General features: G+C 38.4%; 3 protein-coding genes across 8 annotated transcripts; all 3 read right to left on the minus strand.

The window, feature by feature from the left end:
- Positions 1 to 112: 112 nt before the first annotated feature.
- On the minus strand, positions 113 to 5,788 carry LOC119998403 (RGS domain-containing serine/threonine-protein kinase A-like). Of its 4 annotated transcripts, none has more exons than XM_038845733.1 (13): positions 5,105 to 5,787; positions 4,449 to 4,863; positions 3,706 to 4,372; positions 3,382 to 3,422; positions 2,868 to 2,936; positions 2,613 to 2,713; positions 2,346 to 2,424; positions 2,126 to 2,224; positions 1,922 to 2,005; positions 1,772 to 1,821; positions 1,590 to 1,671; positions 1,174 to 1,268; positions 113 to 696 (listed from the first exon to the last, which is right to left on the minus strand). In XM_038845733.1, exons 1-13 carry the CDS (start codon positions 5,512 to 5,514, stop codon positions 570 to 572), a joined length of 2,319 nt encoding a protein of 772 aa, XP_038701661.1. In that variant the 5' UTR covers positions 5,515 to 5,787; the 3' UTR covers positions 113 to 569. The 4 variants fall into 4 exon arrangements, with proteins under 4 accessions (XP_038701661.1, XP_038701667.1, XP_038701673.1 ...); XM_038845739.1 differs by having other exon boundaries at positions 1,922 to 1,990; positions 5,105 to 5,786; XM_038845745.1 differs by lacking the exon at positions 2,868 to 2,936.
- Positions 5,789 to 6,694: 906 nt separating this feature from the next.
- On the minus strand, positions 6,695 to 13,627 carry LOC119998395 (phytochrome B-like). 2 transcript variants are annotated; one of them, XR_005468232.1, is made up of 5 exons: positions 11,287 to 13,627; positions 10,000 to 10,807; positions 8,948 to 9,241; positions 7,485 to 8,085; positions 6,695 to 7,292 (listed from the first exon to the last, which is right to left on the minus strand). XR_005468232.1 is itself a non-coding variant. In XM_038845718.1 (4 exons), exons 1-4 carry the CDS (start codon positions 13,331 to 13,333, stop codon positions 7,860 to 7,862), a joined length of 3,375 nt encoding a protein of 1,124 aa, XP_038701646.1. In that variant the 5' UTR covers positions 13,334 to 13,627; the 3' UTR covers positions 7,363 to 7,859. The 2 variants fall into 2 exon arrangements, 1 of the variants encoding a protein (XP_038701646.1); XM_038845718.1 differs by lacking the exon at positions 6,695 to 7,292 and having other exon boundaries at positions 7,363 to 8,085.
- A 530-nt stretch (positions 13,628 to 14,157) lies between these two features.
- Positions 14,158 to 20,079, minus strand: LOC119998427 (ATP-citrate synthase beta chain protein 1-like). Of its 2 annotated transcripts, none has more exons than XM_038845760.1 (17): positions 20,055 to 20,079; positions 19,205 to 19,325; positions 18,965 to 19,067; positions 18,369 to 18,434; positions 18,158 to 18,281; positions 17,938 to 18,072; positions 17,209 to 17,269; positions 17,034 to 17,110; positions 16,520 to 16,675; positions 16,302 to 16,430; positions 15,979 to 16,111; positions 15,755 to 15,882; positions 15,549 to 15,654; positions 15,363 to 15,439; positions 15,206 to 15,276; positions 14,817 to 15,101; positions 14,158 to 14,519 (listed from the first exon to the last, which is right to left on the minus strand). In XM_038845760.1, the coding sequence occupies exons 2-17, from the start codon at positions 19,302 to 19,304 to the stop codon at positions 14,444 to 14,446; spliced, it is 1,827 nt and encodes a 608-aa protein (XP_038701688.1). In that variant the 5' UTR covers positions 19,305 to 19,325; positions 20,055 to 20,079; the 3' UTR covers positions 14,158 to 14,443. The 2 variants fall into 2 exon arrangements, with proteins under 2 accessions (XP_038701688.1, XP_038701696.1); XM_038845768.1 differs by lacking the exon at positions 20,055 to 20,079 and adding an exon at positions 19,868 to 19,989.
- Between the last annotated feature and the right edge of the window lie 2,982 nt (positions 20,080 to 23,061).

The raw sequence follows: 23,061 nt of genomic DNA on the forward strand, positions 1-23,061 counted from the left end.
TTTGATATGTAATTGACTTGCCAACAATCTCATTCCAAAGACCAGGTTGCGATTTATTCTGAAGAGAGATGATTTACAGTGAGGCTTCATAATGTCAGAACAATTTAGCTTCCATGGAAACTTCTCCCCACTAGTTATAGTGTTTTGCCCCAAAACAATAAGCGTGGTGTGATGAGAATGGCCATTTAAATTGGACAATGCAGAATAGAAAACTCCACATCATTTTCACCCTATATTAACCATTGAAAAATTATACTGTACAACTTTCTACGTGGACCTAACAACATGCTAGATATAATGATATCACCATCGGCGGACAGAACCCAGCCAACTGCAACTCTGAATCACACAGCACCACTGGCAGATTTTTCCAAGATTCTAGTGATGTCAGTTGATAAACAAATATCACACAAGATTAGGGCAACTCACATCACATGTTCAACAACTACTCTCACTTTCTTTGTATGGTTCCCAAACAATTTGTGGTCGGCAATCTGTTTTCGTCGCCTGCTTTTAAGCAACAAGTGCAGTTGTTCCCAACGAGGAGACTCCCAAAAAATGTGTAGGTTCTACGACTCCTTTTGGGTTCTATCTCCAGCTGTGGACCTGGCTGCCTGGATTTGAATGGTGCATTGCCTCTGCAGGTCCCTAAGCTTCTCCAGAATTTCCTGGAAGCTTGGCCGACACTGTGGATCACTGGATTTACATCCACACACATTGGCCATAATCAAAGTCACAATCAAATTGATAAAAGCAGGAGGATTAAACAAATGCTTAAAACTTTGAATATGATAAACACTACATCGCTATCAAACAACTATGCCGACCTAAACTCCATATTAACCACTACAATATACTACCAAAATATAATAATAGAGCCTCAAATATTATTCTAAAGTCCATGGCCAACCTCAGCAGATGATCTTGTCTTAATAGACAACATAAAAAAAAATATGAATTGAAAGCTACTAGTTGGAGACTAGAGTTGAGTCCATGAATCACCCACTTATTGCTCTATTTATTGGCCACAGCTGTGATCCATTGAATCAAAAGGCAGATTGAAAAATGAGAACCCTCCAGGTAAAATTCAGTTTCATAAAATAAGCTGATAAAATAATTAAAAACACACACACACACACACACACATTAGTAACAAATATAAAGGTTAAGAACCTGTGCCAGCAACTCTCTATTATAGAAGTCCAATGCGGATCCACATCTTTTGGGATCTCCAACCTTTGGTTCATGAACCCCACAGCTCCAATCACCTGCAAGTTTCCTAAACTGAATGTTGTTCATATGTGCACACAACAGCATGCATGTCATTTCCCAACTTGGGAAATTCATTTAAAGAATTCTTATAAATTATAATTCTTGCTAGCAATTTGCACATTTGAGTGCTGAAATAGCCATCTAATAATAGCAAATGGGTTGAAAGCTACTAAGAAACTACTCTTGGTCTTGGACATGGGCACAAATTATTCAGGCAAGCAGTAGAAAAGTGTTTTAGTTCTCAAGTTAAGGTAAAAAAATCTATTAATCATCTTAATGAGAATATTATGAGAAAATTTTCCAATCAAAAAATATACCTGCATTGAGTTGAGGCTATCCCAGGGTGTCTTCTCAGTGACAAGCTCCCACAATATGACTCCGTAGCTGTAAACATCAGACCTAAGTGTTCCATGACAGCAAAAATGAATGTCAGCTCAGGCATAGAGTATTGGGGAGAGTGGTTGATTTGAAAGTATCTAGTTCAAAGAGCTGAACGTACTTCTCATCTGAGGGTTCGTTACGAAGAACTTCTGGTGCCATCCATTGAGGCTATAAAAGAATAATCGTATCGGGGTTCAACAGATTAGATTGACAAGACTGAAATAACCAAAGGAAAGTAGATGGAAGGAAAAAAAAACAGCTATATTACCGTTCCTCTTCCTGTCTTAGTTGTGAGATATGTTTCATGCTTAAGACGAGACATGCCAAAATCACCAACCTGTGCAGCTGAGAACTGGATTAATTTTTACTTCAATTAAAGCCAAAAGCCAAAAGGGAATCCAAAAGAAAGCCTTCAAAAGAGTACAACAATAAAACTGGAAGGAAAAATATATTGGCATAATTACTGACAGACCTTCACTGTCCAGTTCCTATCAACAAGAAGATTCGATGACTTCAAATCACGATGAATGATAGGTGGATTACAATGATGAAGATAGTTCATACCCCGTGCCTGTAAGGAAGATTAATCAGAAGAATAACGCATGAATTACTCTACAAGGGAGATATGTACATTGTACACAGCACACAAACAAAAAGAGATATGTTCAGATACTAACTAATTGAGTACTTACTACATCCAAGGCCATATGAATGCGTCGTCTCCAATCTAGTTTGGAAGTGCTTCTCTGTAGTAAGCGAAACAAACTTCCACTGCATTTTCAAAGGAATAGAGGAGATGCCAGTCAGCCAAGAAGTAGAACGGAATTAAGAAATTCTAATCCAACCGAATCAATCAATTTAAATACCACCCTTCTTAGATTTTTGTTTCTAGGTGGCACAGTAAAAAGATAGGTTGGATAGTTTGTATCCGTAGATTTTCAAACAAAAAATGGACATACCGAGGGAGGAACTCCGTAACAATACAGAGACGCTGAGGCGAAGTCACAGCTCCCATAAACAACAGAATATTTGGATGTCGAAGTCTCTTCATAACTGAAACCTACATAAAAAACCAAGGAAAACGTCAGACTTTGATTCTTATTCACTGATAGATAACAGGAACACATAATAAAGTGCATACATACAGAAAGCACAAGAAAATGCCTTGAAAAAAGAGAGAGATAGGGCTATAGGGAGAGAAAAAGAAAACCCACTTCTTGTCTAAAGCAATGTATAACATCATCTGAATATTCTTGCTTGGAGAATACCTTGATAGCAACATCCTGCAATTACATGGACACTATTCAACCAGACAGAACTAATTAAATGACCACGGTATTCTGCAACTTCTTTCAGCCTTTCATCCAGTATAAGAACAGTTTAAGCTTATGAAAATCTCACTAGACAGTGCAGCATTATAATTTCCTAAAATGGGGTCAAATAATGAAGGTATAAACACAAGTTCTGATTATTTTGTGAGACTTATATCCCCGTATTACATGATGATATGGAACCATGAAATAGAAGCATGTGTTGCAAGATTGTACGAAAAAGTGAATCCGAGATATTACAAAGTAGCATTTCAAATCTCTTCCTATCAATGTTTTACATGGCTCGATGGAAACTAACAATGTGAAATTTGCAAATGATTAGTATAGATTCATGCATATTGCATTTGTTCATAAACTTGGAAGCAAGACTATGAAAAGGAAGAGCAAAAGAACATACTGATCCATACCACAGGGCATGATATACAGTTCCACAAGAACCTGCGGCAGCAGAAGGGGGGAACAGAAAACCAAGCATTAGAATAATAACCAAAAAAAACACAATAGTAACAAAATGAACAATGGTATGTGGATATCAATGTAAATGACCATAATCTTCACAGTAGTAATTAAATTATGGAATCTTAGAGAGAAGGTTAGTGATTCCGGTCAACAATGCTATAGTATTATTTATGCGCTTAAAACAGCATTAAGACATTAGTTCTAAAAGTAGGGGAAGAAAAAACACGCTACAGCTAACCACATGGGATTGGAAGATGATTACCTTGCCCAATTTGTTCTCCAATAGTCAAGTCTTCCCACAAGATTTCGCAATCCAAGCAGTCAGTGTCCATGTCCACCTTGTGAACAGCACTGCTGCTGGTACTGCCACAGCTGCTGACACTGCTTGTGCTGTTAACATTGGCCGAGGACGTCCAGGAGCCCGAGGCCTCATTATTGGCAGGTCGATTGTTTTCCTTCAACTGAGTTTCAAGCTTGACGCCAGAAGAGGGAATCCTATCATTCATTGACTCGTTCTCTTGATCATTGTGCAACCAAGGCCATGCAAAACGTGTAGTTTGTGCATCTTGCCCATCACGTTCATTACCTTTCCATGGCCATGAAAATCCCTTCTTACCAATCCATTCTTCTGCCTTGGAGGTAATGATCTTGTGAATTGCAGGTTTTCCATCACCTTCATCACCAGAACCCCTGGAGGGTTTGACTGGGATTTTCTCTTCGACGTGTGAAAATACACCAGAAGGAGATGGATGTACATCTCCTCTTGGGGTGCTAGCTCCACTTGAATTAGCATCCTCCCTCTGGTCTCCGAGAGCAGCATCAGAGAATCCATGATCAGACTGATGGTTACCTCCACTCCCTCCTTCAAGATCCATGACATTATCTCCTGTTCGAATCTTTGTCTTGACTTTGTTGCTCATCTTGGATGCCTGTTTTGGTATTCCCAACAGTTAAGATACAACACATTTCAGTATATCATGGAAACAATAAAACTAAGAGACTAACCAAATTTGCTAATTTCGATGCAATCGAAACTTGTAAAGGCTGCTGAGGATCAAGACCAAGTTTACTTGTTATGAGATTTCTACCCCGGCTAAAGCTTGAATCATTTTCCAAGTTCCTTCCATCCACAAATGCAACCCCCATTTCTTGAAAGGGCCGCGAATCACTAGATACACATATTATTCCAACCAATGTACCATCATCATGATAGAAAGGAGTATTGGTCGCAACTGCCATGAATCTCTCCCCACGTTTGTTCTTGACAGGGAACTGCCCTGTCCAGCTCTCGCCCATAGAAACCCGGTGGACTATATTATTTGCTACAGGAAAAGCCTGGGGATCTATAAGCAGGTCAATGGCATCTTGGCCTAAAGCCTCCACCGCAGAATAACCATAGAGGCGCTCAGCTGTTCGGTTCCTGCAAAAATTGGACAAATCCTAAGAAAACCAATTCAGATACCGCAATAAAAACTGAATCTAAGCCCTCTTAACAATAACTAGAATCTCATTTCACACTAACTAGCTAAAATTTCATGTTGAAAGATTATCATTCCAGCCAAACTACGTATCCAATGAGGGGAAAAGAAAGGACGAGTAGTCAAAATTGAACAAAGAAAGAAATCCAAAATTATCAGAAAACAAAAATGAGCAATACTAACCAATAGATGATGCGACCATTAAGGTCAAATATGTGCACAGATTGTCCCATGGACTGCAATATATTCAAGTACTGTCTATCAGTGAAATTCACAGCAGAAGGTCCACCACTGGCACTATTAGCATTATTAAGTGTATCGCGACTTCCCCTGCTCTCTCTTTGAAGTGGAGACGAATGCCTGAACGAAGCAGAATTCTTCTTCCTGGCGGCGATATTTTCTATTCCGATACCACCGCCTCTTCTCCTCGGCCCCGACCGTTGAGGAGATATGGAATGCGACCTCTGCCTTTGCTGCTCCCAACGGTTTGCGTCGGAGACTTTAAGCTTAGACATCTCATCTTGGAGGTCCGCGTGTGCCGCCTCCAAGTGTTCGATCTTCTTCAGAAGCTCCTCCGCTGGGGGCGTCTCCATTAGAGATCAAACTGAAGCATATCTTATCTGTATCTATAAAAACTGTAACTCTTGAACACTAGTCAGTAAATCCAAAGAAGCTCGAAAAGAATGAAAAATCCAACCAAGCTCAGATCAATCACTTATCTTCCTTCCTCTGCCTTTTTATCACATTCAAAGCTCCTTTTGAGAGGTCTCTGTTTATTCGTCTACTCCATCCCTTTCACTTTCTCTCTCTAGAAACTCTTTCTCTCTCTATACCTATCTCTAGTGTTTTTTCCCTTGTTTTGGTCGGTTTGGTTTCATCTGTATCTGAATTCTGAACAATTCAGACCGGGTTTTTTAAATTTCCAGTCAGGGAATTTCTCGACGTCACGCGCGAATGTCGCATGTGAATAGTATTCGCCTATACTGGCAGCGGTTAACGGTATAACAATTAACAAAGCTGGAGCGTGCTAAAAACACGATAGTAGATGTTTGTTTTATGTTGTCCTCGCTGGACAATACATGACTCTTTTTGGGTTTGATTGGACAGCCCATGAATCCATGTCCAATCCAAAATGCCAAAACCACTCTTCCGGATGATAAAATTACACTTCTGTCCTCCTCTGTACATTTTTTTGTGAACCAGACCAACTAAACGTATGGTCCAGGTCCTCCTTGCATTCTTGCCTTGAAAGCCTTGTTTTATATACTGTTCTTATCTAATTATTTATAGTGGTGTTAGGTAGTCATATAGTGATAGTTCATGAGAACTCAAATTTCTTAAATAAAATTTTAAAACGTTTTAATTCTCAAAATACATGTTAAATTTTTAAAAAAAATGCATATTCAGAATTATCACATAAAATTATTTCTAACAAGATTCATTGTCGATAAGTTTTATCGGATAAATTTTAATTCCATTGTTTTTTTCAATGGAATTTCAAAAACAAATGAATTCAAAACTAAAATAATGAATTATAGATTGTGCTTTAAACAATAATAGAATCTATATTTAAGCAATAAATTTTAGATAATGAATTATGGGATAAGAGAGTGGAAATAAAACTATTTCATTGATTAAATTAATTGAATAAATATGTTGGGCTACATGTCATTTTCCAATTATTTATGACTTTTGAATAAAGTTAAATGGTTTTAGCTTTTGGAAGCAAGAGATCGAGCAAGCTGGCCTCCGCTAATTTTTTGTTTGCGTGCACATCATGACTATTAAAGCCCATGCATGAACAAAGTTTTCAGACAGATATACTCTGTTTATATAGACAAACACGGATGACTCTTGTTCTCTTTCCCTATAATGGAGGAAAAATAGATAAAGCGAAGCCACCATGAAAATGGAAAGTCCAAAGCTTGAAGATGCTTTGCTTGGTCGGTTGGCAACTTGCATCCTATCCTTAACTCCGGGGAAGCTTAATAGCAAGCTCCACGTTTTTAAACTCCCAAGGAAAAGGAAAACCAGTCAACTTCACAGACAGCTTGGGTCAAATGGGTTTTGATAGGTGGCTCCTTGCAGCAGAAGGCCCAGTGGACATCATTCTTTGGGCCTTTAGAGGGTACGGGGAATGAGAGTCTATCCATCCTCTGGCGGGGGGCTTGCTTTCGCTTTCAGGAATCAGGAGTAGATTTCGCAAGGAACGGCCTTGCAGCAGCAAGTAGAATAAAACGGCAAGTTGCAACGTCGTTTTTTCCATATGGAACTATGGAAGCATTGACAAATAAATAATCTCTAATCACCATTGGCCTACCGTTGTAAGACCACTGTGTACTGCCAACATGACTGGAGAGATTGCATATAACTGGATTGACAGAATGTCCTTGTTACACGATTATCAAACCGGCACAACAAAAGAAACATAAAATGACCAGTTTCAGAGGAAGCAGCCTTGCAGTCTTGCAGCAGGCACTTATGTTCTAATTGTTTTGGAAACTTCGAACTCAAGAAGATATGGAGTAATATGTATTTATATACACTCAGAATAGATGCTTACAGTGGGAAAGTTACAAGTCAATCCAGCAGCCAGCCTACAATTGCAACCGCTTTACTCGTGGAAGTCTACGACAATCTACGATCCACCTTAGTTCCTCTCGGCCCCCACTGCATCAGAAATGCTAACAAACAAGACAACTTAAGGAAGATTTTAAAGCATGTCCCGTGTGATAAGAGATAATGAGTTCCCTGGTATAAGTAGGAGGGTGACATTTGATTGTATCTGGCAAAAACATGGCTTCGGTAACGGATAAAATCCACAATGCCCCATGTAGACCTTGTAACTGAGTAGAGGAAAATTCCTCAGGGTACTAGCCAACTACCGTAGGTTGAATATTTTGGGAGATGACTTGGTTTGGTAAACTTAAGCTGTCTGCTAAGCTTTGTCTATGCTCTTCGACTCTCCTCGAGACATAGGAAGTTCAAGGATGATTAAGAAATAGCATCTCTCAGATTCTCTGATATATTGAACTTCACCATCCATGAGCCTTAAAATCTTCCTGCACATACTCAGCCCTAAGCCTTCCTGAGTCATCCATTGGCTGCTATGAAACATGTCTTGAACCAACTGTGGAGGAAGACCTTCACCAGGGCATACCATCCTTAAGAAAGACAGTGACATTAGTCAATGAAGCAATCAAAGTAACAAGAATCAAGTCATCAATAAAGTGAGTGAAAAGAAGAAGGCTTTTCTTTTCTGCCAGGGAGGGAGGGAGGAAGGGAGGGGGATCAAGTCATCAAAAAAGAGAAATTATGTTTGATTCTCAATTTCAGAATCATATTTTCCCCTAATCTGCCTTGTTCAAACAACCATCTTCAACATCATATGGTAAAGCTACTAGCAAATTAAAAACTAGATTTACAAATTGGGATGCAATTCAAATTAGGTTAAGCCAAAGATTATTTTTCAGATTTCAGAACTAAATCATAATTTTTATTTCCAATTCTAACTCCCAGTTACTCTTATAAAACCACCCGAGGATATAAATCAAAGATGCTTTCAATCATATTTTGATTTTAGGTTACCACTGTGGAAACTTTGGCAACTTATACAAAGATCGGACAAATCGAGGGAAGAAACCTGCTCTAGGTCATTCCATCATCTAGAGATGGCCAACACAAATAATTTTGACCTGATCTAAACAATAAACATCTTATGCATGTGAACCCTTCACTATATGAGACTTTGAATTTGGGCCAATCTGTAGAAACATTATGTGGCTTTCAAAGATAGAACTAAACAAAACTAGTTTCTTCCATTCGGATGAAAGAAACAAAAGGTATTAATGAAAGCATGTGATCCTGGAATGTCATAAAAGCCGGTGTACGCACAATTTTATGAATATTTTAGACAACTCCATAGATGATTCACAAGAAAGAGAAACAACAATGCCTTACACTTTATCTATCAACTTAATCAATGAAATATGCTATTACTACATGAGGAGTGTGATAGTAAAATACCTGAATTCAGCGTGCACAAGAGTCAGCCCAGAAGAGGTTTGCTTCAATGTTGGACAAACATGAATCTCTACCCAACCCTCGGGAGTCGGAGCATACCGCACCATGTTTAACAAAAAATCAGCCAAAAGCTGTTGAATTCTTACTTGATCACCATAAACAGCTAGACTTTTTACTTCCTCTGGAATATCACGAATTAATTGTAGACCTCGTTCCCTTAGCAAGATCATCACTTGGCTAACAACGGCATTTATGATACTCTCAAGTAGGAATTCAGACTTCTCAAGCTCCAATGAACTAATTCAAAGGTATTTCATCAGAAAAATTAAGACATAAGTGCAGATGAAATAGTACAACAGTAAAGCACAACCTCATAGGGACATAATGGAAGAACATTAGAACACAATGTTATTTACAAAGCAAAATCAAATTGACAGCGGTTCATAGCTGGCATCTCCACGTTTTGGGTTTTCCCTACATTAATTGATATGGCATAGAATAACTATTTTGTAGGAATACAAAGTATCAATTTATGTCTCTCATATGACATTCTTGAGTTGAAGGACAAATTTTTTATGACAACCATGCCACCCATACAGTCACAAACAGGTGGAGGTTGCAATAACCTCGTAATCAATTCCACGATATTTCATATTTTTGAAGTGTCAAGAGAAAGTACAAGAGATAGAACGAGAATCTAGAACAACTTAACGGATGTGGCAATTCAAAATCATTAGGAATCACATTTTAACGCTTAGGATATGCCCATTCAAGGTTAATCATATCAAAACTGCCTGGATCGCATACTGTGGACCAGGACATCAAACTGTTAAGTCCTTTTTCATTTTTCTCTTATTCAGCTTGGTGGGTTGCTCCTGTTGAGACCCTTTAAACCAATACATATCCCATCCTCTAACTAGTTTACTTCAACATGTTATGATTTAAATGGCAAAAATGCAAGTAGTACAAAATTAATATTTTCATATATATGGAATAACTATGCATAATAATTTATAATCCTATGCCACAATAATAAGATCCTTCGGAACACTCACCCATTTTCAATGCTCTGCAGATCAACATCCCGAATAATTTTCACCATCTGCTTCTCACAGGCAGCACTAGTCTCAAGCAACTGCTTTTGATCTTCAGTCAACTTCGTAGCCACCAAAAGTGAATTAGTAAAGCGTATGCCACTTAAAGGATTTTTTATTTCCTGGCAAATGTAAGCCAACTCTTTCATCCTTGCAAAGCGTTTTTTCTCTTGTTGCTTCTGGACTTCCAGAGTTTGCTGCAACTCAGGGCTTGCAATTTGCAAGAAGCAGAAGGCTCCAACAAACGCCCCTTCCATATTGACCCTTTTATTTGCAGTCAGGAGAGCTTGCACAAATTTCCCGTTACGGTCAACAAAAGAAAAGGGAAGCATATCTGTATCCTGCCCTCCAATTGCACTGTGCAAGATAATCATAAATTTTGTCAAAGCATCTGAACCTTTGAGCCGACAGCAACTGCCAAAAACCTCCCCAACCAACATCTTCCCAATGATTTCGTCTCTGGCCCACCCCGTGAGCTTTTCCATTGCAGTGTTCCACTCCAAGCAACATGTATTTTCGTCACAAGCAAATATTGGAGGTATCAAAGGGTTTGGGCTATGAACTATAGCCTTGTAATCACCTTGAATGTTGATGAATTTGTCCATTATGACTTTTTGTCCAGTAACATCCTGACCGACAAAGCAAACTCCTACAATATTATTTGTGTAATCCTTACTAGAGCAAGCATTGACCACCACATAAACAGCCTTGTTACAATTTTCTGAACCAAATGTCCGCAATTTTATCTCTACATTCTTATCTTCTTCACCTGCAATTAGTTGAATTAAGTAATAAAACACTGACAATGCTACCATAAATCAACGAACAAACAGAGCAATTATTAAGTTCTTTTGCTATGAGGGCAACCCGTTCCCTAACTTCTCTGTTTGATGGTAACATTGATCAGTGCCAATGTACAAATTGCTCCCACATACTAAGGCAAGCAACATGTTGAAAATCTTGTTTTTTTCGTGGCATGGATGAGCTTTGCATTGCATAGTATTCCAGAAGTCCAAAAATAAGGCTCGCTCAAGTTTCCATTTATCCATTTGTAGTACTGAACTATTTATTTTAGCATACATGATATACCAATTTTTGTTCCATAACAAATTCATGCCAACAGATGCATATGATGTTCAAATACAAGGAGGAAAGAGAATACTACAGCTACAGAGTTCCACGAGATGTGAAAACACACCAAACAGTCATTCTTCAATTGACAGAAGTCATACAATGAGATGTGATTACCTCTTAAAGCACGGGAAAGCAGTTTGTCAACAGTCTCTTGGTATTCCTTGTACACAAGATCATGAACCAAGGATTTTCCCATAGCTTCCTCTATTGAGAGCCCAGTCAACTCAGCAGTCTTTGCGTTCCACCCATTTAAGCAGCCATCAGTATCTACAGCAAAGATAGGCGCAGTGGCAGTCTCTATCAACCTCACCATTTCTCTAGCCACCGAGCTGAGCTCATCCATCCCTTGTAACTCCTGCTCCCCAACCTCGGGTTTTACAACAGCCTTGGAATTGCTAGCTTCAGCATCCTTGAATGAGTCTCGCAAAATCAGCTGCAAAGAGTGGATGGCATCCATTTCTCCATTCTCCCATGGCAAACTCCTGCTCTTTACCACTTCCAAGAAAGCCTTGAACGAAGAACGGGGATGCATTCTCTGCCCATCATCCTTGTCCTCAGGATGATGCTTTGCACCACCCCATTTAATCTCCTTTGTTGTATGTGATCGGAACCAGAACAGAAAATCCCTATTAGTAATATAAGCAACAGCCATACCACAAACAGCATCGCCCAGCAAGGCTGCCCCAGGGTACCCGGCATCAGCCAAACTATCTGTACTTAAACCCGTTGAATCTCCATGAAACGTCAACAACCACTCCACAATGTCCTTTATCTGAGCCTCGGCCGGGGTCACTCCTATTGGGTAATACTTGCCTTGGTAATAAAGTGCTGCCCCATCACACTTCACAAGGTCCATTATGCTGGGGCTTTGAGTAACAATGCCCGTTGGTGAGTCACGAAGAAGCATATCACACAAGAGAGTCTGAGTTTTCAAAACGTGTTTCTCAGACAACTGTGCCGCCAATTGGAGTTCCATGTTCAGTTGGAGCCCAAATGCCTGCATTAGAAACTCGCAAGCATAGCGGAGAGGAAAGGGAATGCATCTAGCAGAGGTGTGGTGACAAACCACTAAACCCCAAAGCCTCGTTGCATTTCTTCCTCCAATAACTTCCTCATCATTTCCATTGATTATAACTGCCATTGCCAATGATGATTTTGACCCCATATTCTCCATATATTGAGCATGACAACCATGAGGAGCACGCAGTGTTGAGCCAACCAAACACAGAGGCTGCATAAGTCCATCATCCTGAATTACACCAACGGGTGAGGCATGGCAATCCACAATCATTCTCACTCTGTTCTGCTTGAACAAGAACCTTGATGCCTGGGGGATATCTGTTGACGGATAATGCAGCCCAAAATAAGGCTCCAAGTCAGGCCTCTTGCTCTCAGCCACAACCTCGCCGTGCTCATCTTCATGAAACTTGTACACCATAACCCTATCGTAGCTAGTAAGATCCCTGACACTCTCCACAACAGTATCACAAAGAACCTTAATATCCCCTCCTGGAAGTGACTGTAACTGCGAAATAGCACGAACCGCGAGCTTCTGTGACTGCACAGCCCCTGCAATTGACAAAGCAGGGTCCTCTGTTCTCGCAGGCTCCACATCAATCACGATGCCCACATCTATCCTATGCAGAATGGCGTAAAAGGGTTTGCCGGAATTCTTCGAGTGAATCCAAATCGGGTTCAGTAAAGTAATTTCTCGCGCACCAAACGCTTTCTCTAGCAGAATCCCGCTGGAAGGCGTGAAGAGGCTGCGTACGTCTGTGCCAATTGTTAGAATCCCAGGTTTGTCAAGCACGGGAACTGACTGGGGAGTTAAAGCAAGCATCTCGCGAGCGTTCTCGCTGTAGGCGATGACTCGGAAAGTGGGTTCATCGACGGCAATCATACAGCCAAACGGTTGGATATGGCCGCCACGTTGAATTTTCGAGAGGTAGGCGGTGATATCCTGCTCGGGCACGGACTGGTTGGTGGTTCTAACCGATTGTGAGTAATCGAACGACTTACCAGACTCGCCGGACTGCTCGAAAACTGCGTGGAGTCGGGCATCCATCGTGTACTGAGCAATAGCCTTGCTGATTGATTCCGTGGTAGTCGCCGTTTGGTTGTGATGGTGGGGCGAGTGTGCTGCTCCGCTACTTGAAGCCATTGATTTACTGGATTTGTCCAATTCTTCTGGTGATTCTTCTCTTGAATAACAATGAGTGAAGAATTCGAAGACGAACTGAAGAACTCTCAGACTCAGCTTTGATCACAAAAGCATTTTCTTTTTCAGTTAGCAAAAATGCAGAGGTATATGTGTATACTACATACCATTACAGTGAAATGTTTGCTTGATAGCCCTTCAGGAATTGGAAGAGCCTTTGGTTTCGATTTGACAGATTTTCTGTTTGTTTTTCCCTCCAGTGAAAAGCCTGAAAGGGCAGCGACTCTTTTCCATTTTCATTTTCTTGAAAATATTTGTGGATGGAATGGAGCGAAAAAGAAAACAAGTCCACGTGACTAGTGGACAGTGGGGCCTGTATGGTTGTCTGAAGTTGGACCATGCATCAGGTTCCAATAACAAAACCATCGATGTAAAAAGAAAAAAAAATCATGTAATGTTTTTCTTTTCTTTTTTTTAAGCCATGAATACTGTTTTCCAATTTTTCCTTTCTTTATACTGGCTATGGGGGAGTGGACTGAATATTTTCTCTTGAGTTATGATTATTGACTAGAAACATTTAATGCACTTCATTAATTAGGCACCAGTGGTCAAGTGGTAGAATAGTACCCTGCCACCACGGTACAGGCCTCGGTTCGATTCCCGGCTTGTGCAACATGTGTCTTTTTCAATTTTAAGGTCTTTTTTTTTTGAGATACAACTAAAGTAGATATAATGCTATACTACAACACACTACCCAGAGTATTACCTCTGGATAATACTCTGGGTAGTGTGTTGTACCTCTGGATAATGATTAATGAACGGTTTGCTTTGCTCATAAATGCCGGGAAATTCTATTATTCTCATGTTTAAAACATAAGCTTTAAGCTCTTCGAATACAAATCACTGTTGAATAAAATGCCTGGGAGTCGGCTTTTAAGAACTCAAGATACAAGTTACAAATGATGGGAGTTGATCAGCTCGTGTGCCATTGACAGCACAAACAATAATCTAACAACTGGACACCACCCCGCTCAGACTACGAAATTTAGAATATGAAAGGTTTGGTCGACAACAAGACGACATCAGCACCGGACCTGCTATCCAAGATTTTTCTCACTTGGTGTAGAGAACATCTTCCCATGGGTGACGGTATAGTGGCTGTTTCAATCTCTTTTGGTCAAATGTATGCCTGAGATGAACACGAAACAAATAGTTAGAAGCAAATAAGGGTTCTCTTTCTTTCACTTTATAATTAGACTAGAAGCCTAGATAGACCAGAGCCATAAATCAGGACTTGTCAATACAGGCCAAATCTTCGTGAGATACACTAGGATGTAATATGTGAAGGGACCAATTCCACATGGAGGTATCAAATGTCTGATTGTCAAATGAACCAATAACGTGGACATATAAACATATTTGTGGCCCACTAAGAAACATAATGCAAAAGGACGGGAAAGGAAAGGTTGATTGTAATCTGACTCACCCGATCAAACCAATGGAGCGTGCCAGGACAAAAAGCCCATTCAGATATCCAATCTCTACAATCTCATCAATCTCTTGCTTGGTAAACATGCCACTGCCAGCAAGAAGATCCAAGAACAGGGACCCAATTGCACCATCAACATTCATGACCAGGTTATTCGCCTTTGAAAGAGTATAGGTTTCAACCTGAACAGCATATTCCATGTACTTCACAGAAGGAAAATGTGTCCGTGCAAACCGCTGCAGCAATTCTACCCTCTTGTCCCTGTTGTCGCCTCTCTTGATCCTTTTCCCGGGACACAAACAAGTTTATCAATATTTGCAAAAGTAGCAGGTAAAAACATAATGTCGCAAAAATGGGAAAACATACAAAAGAGGAATTCCTTGTACCTATGTCCAATTCCTGGCACACGAATGCCTTTCTTCTTCATGCTTTCAACAAATTCATATGGTGTAAGGCCCTGATAATACACAACAAAGAAATAAACTCAAAATCTAACCAGCAGAGATCTCTCAAATCTGCTGAATTATATCCATTAAAGCTTACCCTGTCATAAGCATCCTTGAAGTATCTAGCAGCGTCATCAATGGCACCTCCAAATCGGGGACCAATTGTAAGCAAACCTGCTCCAGAGCTCATAATTCAGCATTCATATGGCGAAATAAAGACCCACTTCACTCAACAGCTAACAAACAACCTAAGAGAACTATAAATGTATGCCACTATATTTACCTGAAACAAGACTGGAAACCAAGTCCTTTCCTGCTCTCGCCGTTACAATAGTGTTGTGGGCACCAGAGACACAAGGACCGTGATCAGCACATAGCATGATGCATATCTGACCAAAATCATATGAAATAGTGAATGAAAAAGGAAAGAGCGATAAAGGAGGAGCTAAGCAGCCAACAAATAAAGCTAAAACATATCGAACAATCTACCTCAATAAAATGGGTACAATAGCGAGGAAGGCTGCGCTTGAACCATAACAGAGAAATAACATCACCCACACCAAAACCCTTTTCAACAATGGAAGACATTGGCACGCCAGCATAACAAGGTTCCTCACCTGCAAATTTAGTTTCAATAAATCAGACAGCAGACACAATTTGCAGTAACTCAGACACCACAAACTAAGAGAACAAAAACTTAGTTCAAATCTTACCTCTGTCATCAGAGATGGTGGAGATGATATGAGTAGGAGCCCGAACTTTCCCACTCTTAATTGCAATATTAAGATCCTCAGGGATTTGCGGAGGTGTAACTTCCTTTACAGGTGTAATTTTCCCTTCTTCTACCTGAGAGAAAATCCAACAAAAACTTTAGTGAAGCGGATTGAAGCACTTACAAAAATTGATATCAAAAAGTATCATCTGTCTTTCTCTCCTGTCTTATATTTTTACTCTTTCTTTTCTTTTCTTTCTAAATATTGGGTGCTTGCAAAATGTTTAATACAGGGCAAGAAGGTTAAGGTATGCAGATACTAACAATTTTGCCAAATGTTTCCTTGATTGCCAATTCAAAAGCTTCATATGAAGTGGGAACAACAGCTCCAGCATCCCTTAGCGCCTGATTCTTTGCTTGTGCAGACTCCATCTCGCCACCACTTTTGGCCCCCTGTTTCAGATAACATCTAGGAAGATTAGAGTTGCGACCCATTTTAGTTATGAAATAAAGATAATGCTCTTTTCGAGACAAGAACTTACAGCATGACCAAACTGTACTTCTGATTTGAAGAGACGTGCACAGGTGCCGCTGACCCAAGCAACCACTGGTTTGGTCACTTTTCCTTGTTTCAATGCCTCAACCAGGGAATACTCATCTCTTCCACCGAGTTCCCCGAGTACAACGATCATCTTAACCTGAATTAGACCAGAAGATCAGATCACAACAAAAGGGAAAACAAATGAAGATAACAAAAAACAATTAAAAATAATTTCCAACCAAGTGGAAATTATCTAAACTGTCTTAGATATTAAATAAGGAATTCAAAGACACAGAATTTCACTATTTCTCCACACACACACACAACTTGACTATTTCTTTATTGTCATTCACAAACTAATTTTTGCTATAGTCCCCGCTTTATATTATATAACCATTCATTGAATACCATACAACAAATCATATGATTCTTTCACCAAAAAAAGTGAGAAATCAGATACAAAGTACTAATGCAAGGAAATTGCATTCAGGAAAAAAGTTAAAGCAATAATATACCTGCGGGATGTTGTTAAATCGCAGAACATGATCAGATAGAGTGGAGCCAGGGAAAACATCTCCTCCAATCGCAATGCCTGCAGAAGTTCCAAAAGTTACTCCAAAACTATGTACCAACTAAAATCAGATGCATAAAAGGGCCATGATACAAAGTGAAAAAAGAGTATGCGGATACCTTCATAAATTCCATCTGTCACACGGGCAATAGTGTTGTATAATTCATTCGACATGCCACCCTGAAATTTTTAAAAAAAAAAAGCTTTCAGAAGTATTGCATTTAGCGCCCATCCTAGATTACCCTTCTACAATGGCATCGCCAACAAAGAAAGAATTTTAATCTCACCCCATCAAATTGCAGAACAAAAATGTGATTTGTGTCCAATACTTGTAAAAATCATTTGTATAGGAGGTATAGGAAACATTAAATCAACAAAAGGAGGGGAAAAAAAAAGTCCTTTGACAAAGACACTCTAAAGCGAAATTTCGAAATTTTGTTGGCTATCAAAAGAACGTTATTTCTTCAGTTCATTTCACATAAAATTAGCATGGGAAGTTTCACCAAGAAAAATAAAGAAGAAAAGAAGAAGAACAGAAAAAAGTGCCACCATATAAGCGTCCTTAACTTTAAATTTTCTTTGAATATTAGTGACCTCACTGATAACTTTGGCTTCAATCTACAGTTCTTTTAAATAAATCAAGTCAAATGGATTATGAGCCCAAAATAGAATATTGACAGTCTGCATCTATTAGTAAAGGAATCATGTTTCCTCTTCTCTGATGAGAATATTGATAAAATACATAAATTTGAATCACAAATAGAATTCTTTAGGGTACTAAATAAATAATGTCTGCAAAGGCAAAACATGTTTATACTGTATAAAATAGAAGGGACTGTGGCACATACAGATTTGGAGACAAAGCCAACAGCGCCAGGCCTGTACAGCTTGCAGTGAATTATGTTATCTATTGTGCCGGCAGTGTCACCTATCTTAAAAGCTCCAGCTTGTATGCCCCCAACTGTAGCAGGCCCAATAACAACCTTAAACAGCATGAGCCATAAAGTTAATACATACGTAGAAATAGCAAAGTTAATAAATCTGGAAGATTGGCATCATTTTTCTCACCTTATTATTTGCCTTGGCATATGCAATCAACTGCTTCGTGTCTGACTCAGGAACACCTTCAGCTATTATAGCCACAACTCGAATGGTTGGCTGTTTCAAAGCCGACATTGATGAGGCAGCAGCACTGCAAAAAGATTAAAATATCATGGTTATGCAGCACAACTAAAGAGCCCTATACTCAAGATTGGAAGGAATATTGAGGAAAACTTACCTTCTAAATGATGCAAAGTTTATGAATACATCAGCAGTTGGATGAGCAGCACTTGCAGCCTCAACGCTGCAAAAGTTTGCAAATGATAATAAGAAAATGTAAGTCAAAAAAGAGTAATTATCTGACAAACACAAAAAACAAAGGTTTTTGACTTGTAATAGCAATCAACAAAGCATAAAGTGCTTAAATATTTGATATCTTATTTTAGTTGAATGCACAGTCAGCATCGTCCAATTTCTTGAATTGAAGGTTAGCAACGAGCTGCCACTATGCTGGTTTACAGCTTATGAGCACAGTCAAAAAAAGCCAGGTCACGTTCACAGTATTAATCTTCAGAAAGATTTTAACGGATACTAGCCATGTTCTATCTATAAACACAGAGGTAAATCATATATGATAATTTATCGCCTAAACACCAGTGTTGGCATCAGTAAGTTTCCCGACAACATGTCGATATGTCATCATTACAGTCCAGTTCACTAAATCAAAGTGAATTACATTTGTTGGCAAAATCATCACGTAATCTTATCAAAATTACATCAACAACATGAAACAGTTATTCAAAAGTAGAACAGGGGCAATAAAACACCACTTACGTTGAGTGAACAGGGATGGCGATTTCTTCTTGACCGAAAAAGAGTTTCTGAAATCCCTCGGATCCAGGATTGATGATTCCGGCAACAGACGGTGTCTCCCTTCCTAGAAATAAAAGAAAATCAGTTGTCACATTTTGAACCTCTATTCAGCATGTCGGCAATATAATTCAAGCACCTATTGCAAGATCCGGTCACTTTGAAATTTTAACAAAAGCAAATGAAAGGGACGATTAAACGTACCACAGAGGAAGTCAAAGTCAAGCATCCGTTGAATGGGAAGCTGCTTGTAGTTGTAGAATAAAGCCTGCGTGGTGTTGGAGAATAGTTGTCCAGTTGCCATGGCGCAATAACCTCAAGAGACCTTTTAACAAATAGAATATTGGTTACCACTACTTCGGCAAATACACCATGAGATCATATCATCGCTCTACACAGCATGTCTTTAAATAACCAATTAATCACTTTTACTAGAGTTGATTAACAGTCACTAGAAGCATCCATCAGCCTTCAAATATAATAAGCAATACAGAAAATACTCACAGAATTATTGAAAATCCTAAAACTCAGACAGCTTTATGTAATTAACGAAATTAGCATATTCGATTCAATTCAAGAACAACAAATTAGCTATCACAGAGCAGATCTGTCTTGTCAACGAAGATTCGACATTGCAACAAACAATTGACAATATTAGAAAGAAAAGCAATCCTTGCAACTAACGCTTCCAACCAGAACAACCAACCCGCACCTAACTTGAAGCTAAAGCATACCGGATCCTACTGGTGAGAGTTCATAGCCAAAATCCAAGTAATGTAGTTAGTTAGGGATAACCAATGAACACGTTGAGTAATCACAGACGGTAACAACAACACTAGATCCCTCGCCTATATAAACCGGACTCACCATAAGCTTCTGAAAGTGAAATTCACCAAACAACGAAAGAAAGCATAACATCGCATCGAATGTATCGAACGCACAACAGCAAAGAGCCAATGATTCGAATCGAACTTCAGATCCGCTATCGGAATTCATAGAGAGAATTACATGATAATTACAGAACGGCCAAAGCGAGGAAGACATGAAACCTTACCTCGTTCGTATATGAAGCTGCAAATGTGGAGAAAGTAAAGAGGGAAGGTTTAAATAGGGAGAGAGTGATTGCAGCTACCGCTGGAGGGGAGAATACCAGAAGAGGACGATGAGGTGGGTCACGTGGCGCTTGGTAGTTAGCTCACCAGAGTGTGATTTTAATTTTTGACTATTTTTTTAATCACTAATTCTGGCAAGTAATGTTAAGTGTTATTGTTTAATGTTTATGAGGAGAAAATAGAGGGAGGAAACGCTGGTGGTATGGTCTAGTTGGGTAGTAGGTGAAGATATTGGCTGGTGGCTGGCTTCCTTGACTGGCAAAACTGGATATTGACAACTTTGTTGTTTATGGGACGTGGCGATATAGCAGAAATGAAAAATCCATGTGAAATAAATCTCCTTTTTAAAATAGTAAATAATAAATCTTCTTCTATAATATATGCCGTGCTCATAAAATTTAAAAATAAAAAAGACATTTTAAAGGACTTTGGAGTAGTGGATGATTCAATTTGGTTCATATTATTTTTAGGGGTGGAAAAGGAACTTGCAATAGTGCAATGCTTTTTGCAGTTTTTGTGTCATTTCTTGTTGCCACTACTAGCACCAGCTCGCCCCCATATTTTGATCGAGCCATCACTGTTGTTTCTGATTTTGACCAGACCAATCAATATATATGCCATGTTTTTCACATGTTCTTTGTGAAAAGCCTGATGATTCTACCAGCTTTGTCCTATAATTGGAAATCGATATGATCAAAGTGTTTTTTAAACAAGTTTACCCTTTCACATCATTCTGTGTGAACTTAAACTCGAGCTATGAAACCACGTGTGTATAAAACTTTATCACTTGACGATAAAATGAATTAGACTAAAATAGAGGGGCCACTACGATATTCAACTCATGACATTCTAACTTGATACTGTTTGATCCCATATATATTCACCATTAGACTAGCATTCAAAGTGTTTTTAGTGATCAATAACCGATGTCTCCAATTGTAATTAGTTTTATTTTCTCTACCAAATTGTTGAGCACTTATTGATATATTGAAACATAATTAAAGCATATTAAACAGATTAAAATATAACTGTAATAATGGCAATGAATTTGAACTTCCAACTGCATATATGTTGTATGGATTTGTTTGAACAGTACTGTATATACATCGAAAATAAATAAATTCATGAATGATGCATGAGTAAGCCATAATTACACACCCGAGCTGTTAGTTGGAGTGGTAAAAATGATGTATATTACTTTGTTGACAAGGGTTCGAATCCCCCTCCCCCATTTCAAAAAAAAAAGTCATAGTGGAATGGATCTATGCTATCCATTGTAGTTTGTTCTCTTTGAAAACATAAAATACATATTTTTTGGGAGACTGTATGAGTTGCAAGTAATAGTTTTTCCTTAAAAAAACCTAAAATAGTCGGAATATTCAATGGCAATTCAAATAAGTCGGCATATGGACATATGGAGGAGTGATTTTTTTACCAAAAATTTCCAATGCAAGTTGTTCTGTACTGACTTCAAACTCATTAATGTATACATGCATATTCATCTCATTTCTTCATCCAAATTATCATCTCATGCAATTTGTTCATTTTCACTTAGTCCACTCAAAATTCATTTATATATACATGCATTCAACATTGAACTATTGAAGGACTCTATATATTATTTATTAATGTCAAAGCACACCTTTATTTTTACATGCATTCATCATTGAACTATTGAAGGACTCTATATGTTATTTATTTATGTCAAACCACACCTTGCAAGTAATGCTCCACGGGTTTGGAGGCTCCACAATTTTTTGAAGTCTACATCTCCAAAAATTTTTAAAGTCTACAATTCACATATAATGGTGCATAAAAAATCAAATAAGTTTTAAAAATAGAATAACAACAATCTTGTGTGATGTGACACATCTCTCGAATCACTATATATATTCAAATTATATATTGTACAATTTAAAATGAATTGCAAAGCTCCTAGATCCATGTTTCACTATGACTCATGGAATGTGGCTGCCATACGTAATAACAAATTTTTTAACATTGATAAAACAATATCGACCCTAAATACAAAATATTGTGGCTTCATATCAAGAATGATATGGATTTGCTATATATATAATAAGAAAACGTATTGGTTATGATCAAGCTGGGTTTGACATGGTCGCCTTATAATACATATTAAAACATATATAGTGTTGATTAAAAATGAGCTGAGTTTGGTGAAGACAAATTGAAGATCAGCCAGGGTTTGACATGGTGGCTTTCATGTAATGGATTTTGATATTCTTGACGATGTTGTTTTTCAAAGTGTTTCAATATTGACTTATTGGCGGCGTAGTGACTTGCTGACTAGGGATGGGGGTTGCAATTCCAATTAATCGGAATTGACTGTAACTAGTATGTAATTCATCCTCAAATCATGTTAAATCATCATTTTTTTCCCTCGAAAACAACATATAATTGGTACGAACATGTTGAATTAACAATTGCTAACGTTATCATTGCATAAAATCGTAAGAAATAAGCACCATTAAAAATGTAAGTATAACTTTGAATTTTCTCGTTACACGTAAGTGAAATATATACTTTATTTATTTGAATTCATCTACTATTTTTTTAAAATAAAAGATGATAATTGACTCAAAAACTATTACTACATGTAACATTATGAGCACAAAAAAAAAACACTCAATAATATATTTTAGACCATGATTTAATATAATTTTTGGGTGGAATTACAACAATTCTAACCATTTAAATTTGACTTGCACAAAATTCCACAATGGTGAAAAAGTCAAGTTAATTACAATGTGAGATTAGGTATATTCACAAGTTTGTGTATACCAAAATTCTCAACTTAGATTTGAGTTGGACCAAGTTTTATTCCATTTATAATGTTTGCACACACAATTTTCAACCCAACACCAATTAAAATCAATCTGAGTTAGTGAGTAGTGAGTCTCAAGAATTGCGTCACCAGATATACAC

The sequence above is a fragment of the Tripterygium wilfordii genome, chromosome 1 (genome assembly GCF_013401445.1).
Source record: "Tripterygium wilfordii isolate XIE 37 chromosome 1, ASM1340144v1, whole genome shotgun sequence".
In the NCBI taxonomy this organism is placed as follows: Eukaryota; Viridiplantae; Streptophyta; class Magnoliopsida; order Celastrales; family Celastraceae; genus Tripterygium; species Tripterygium wilfordii.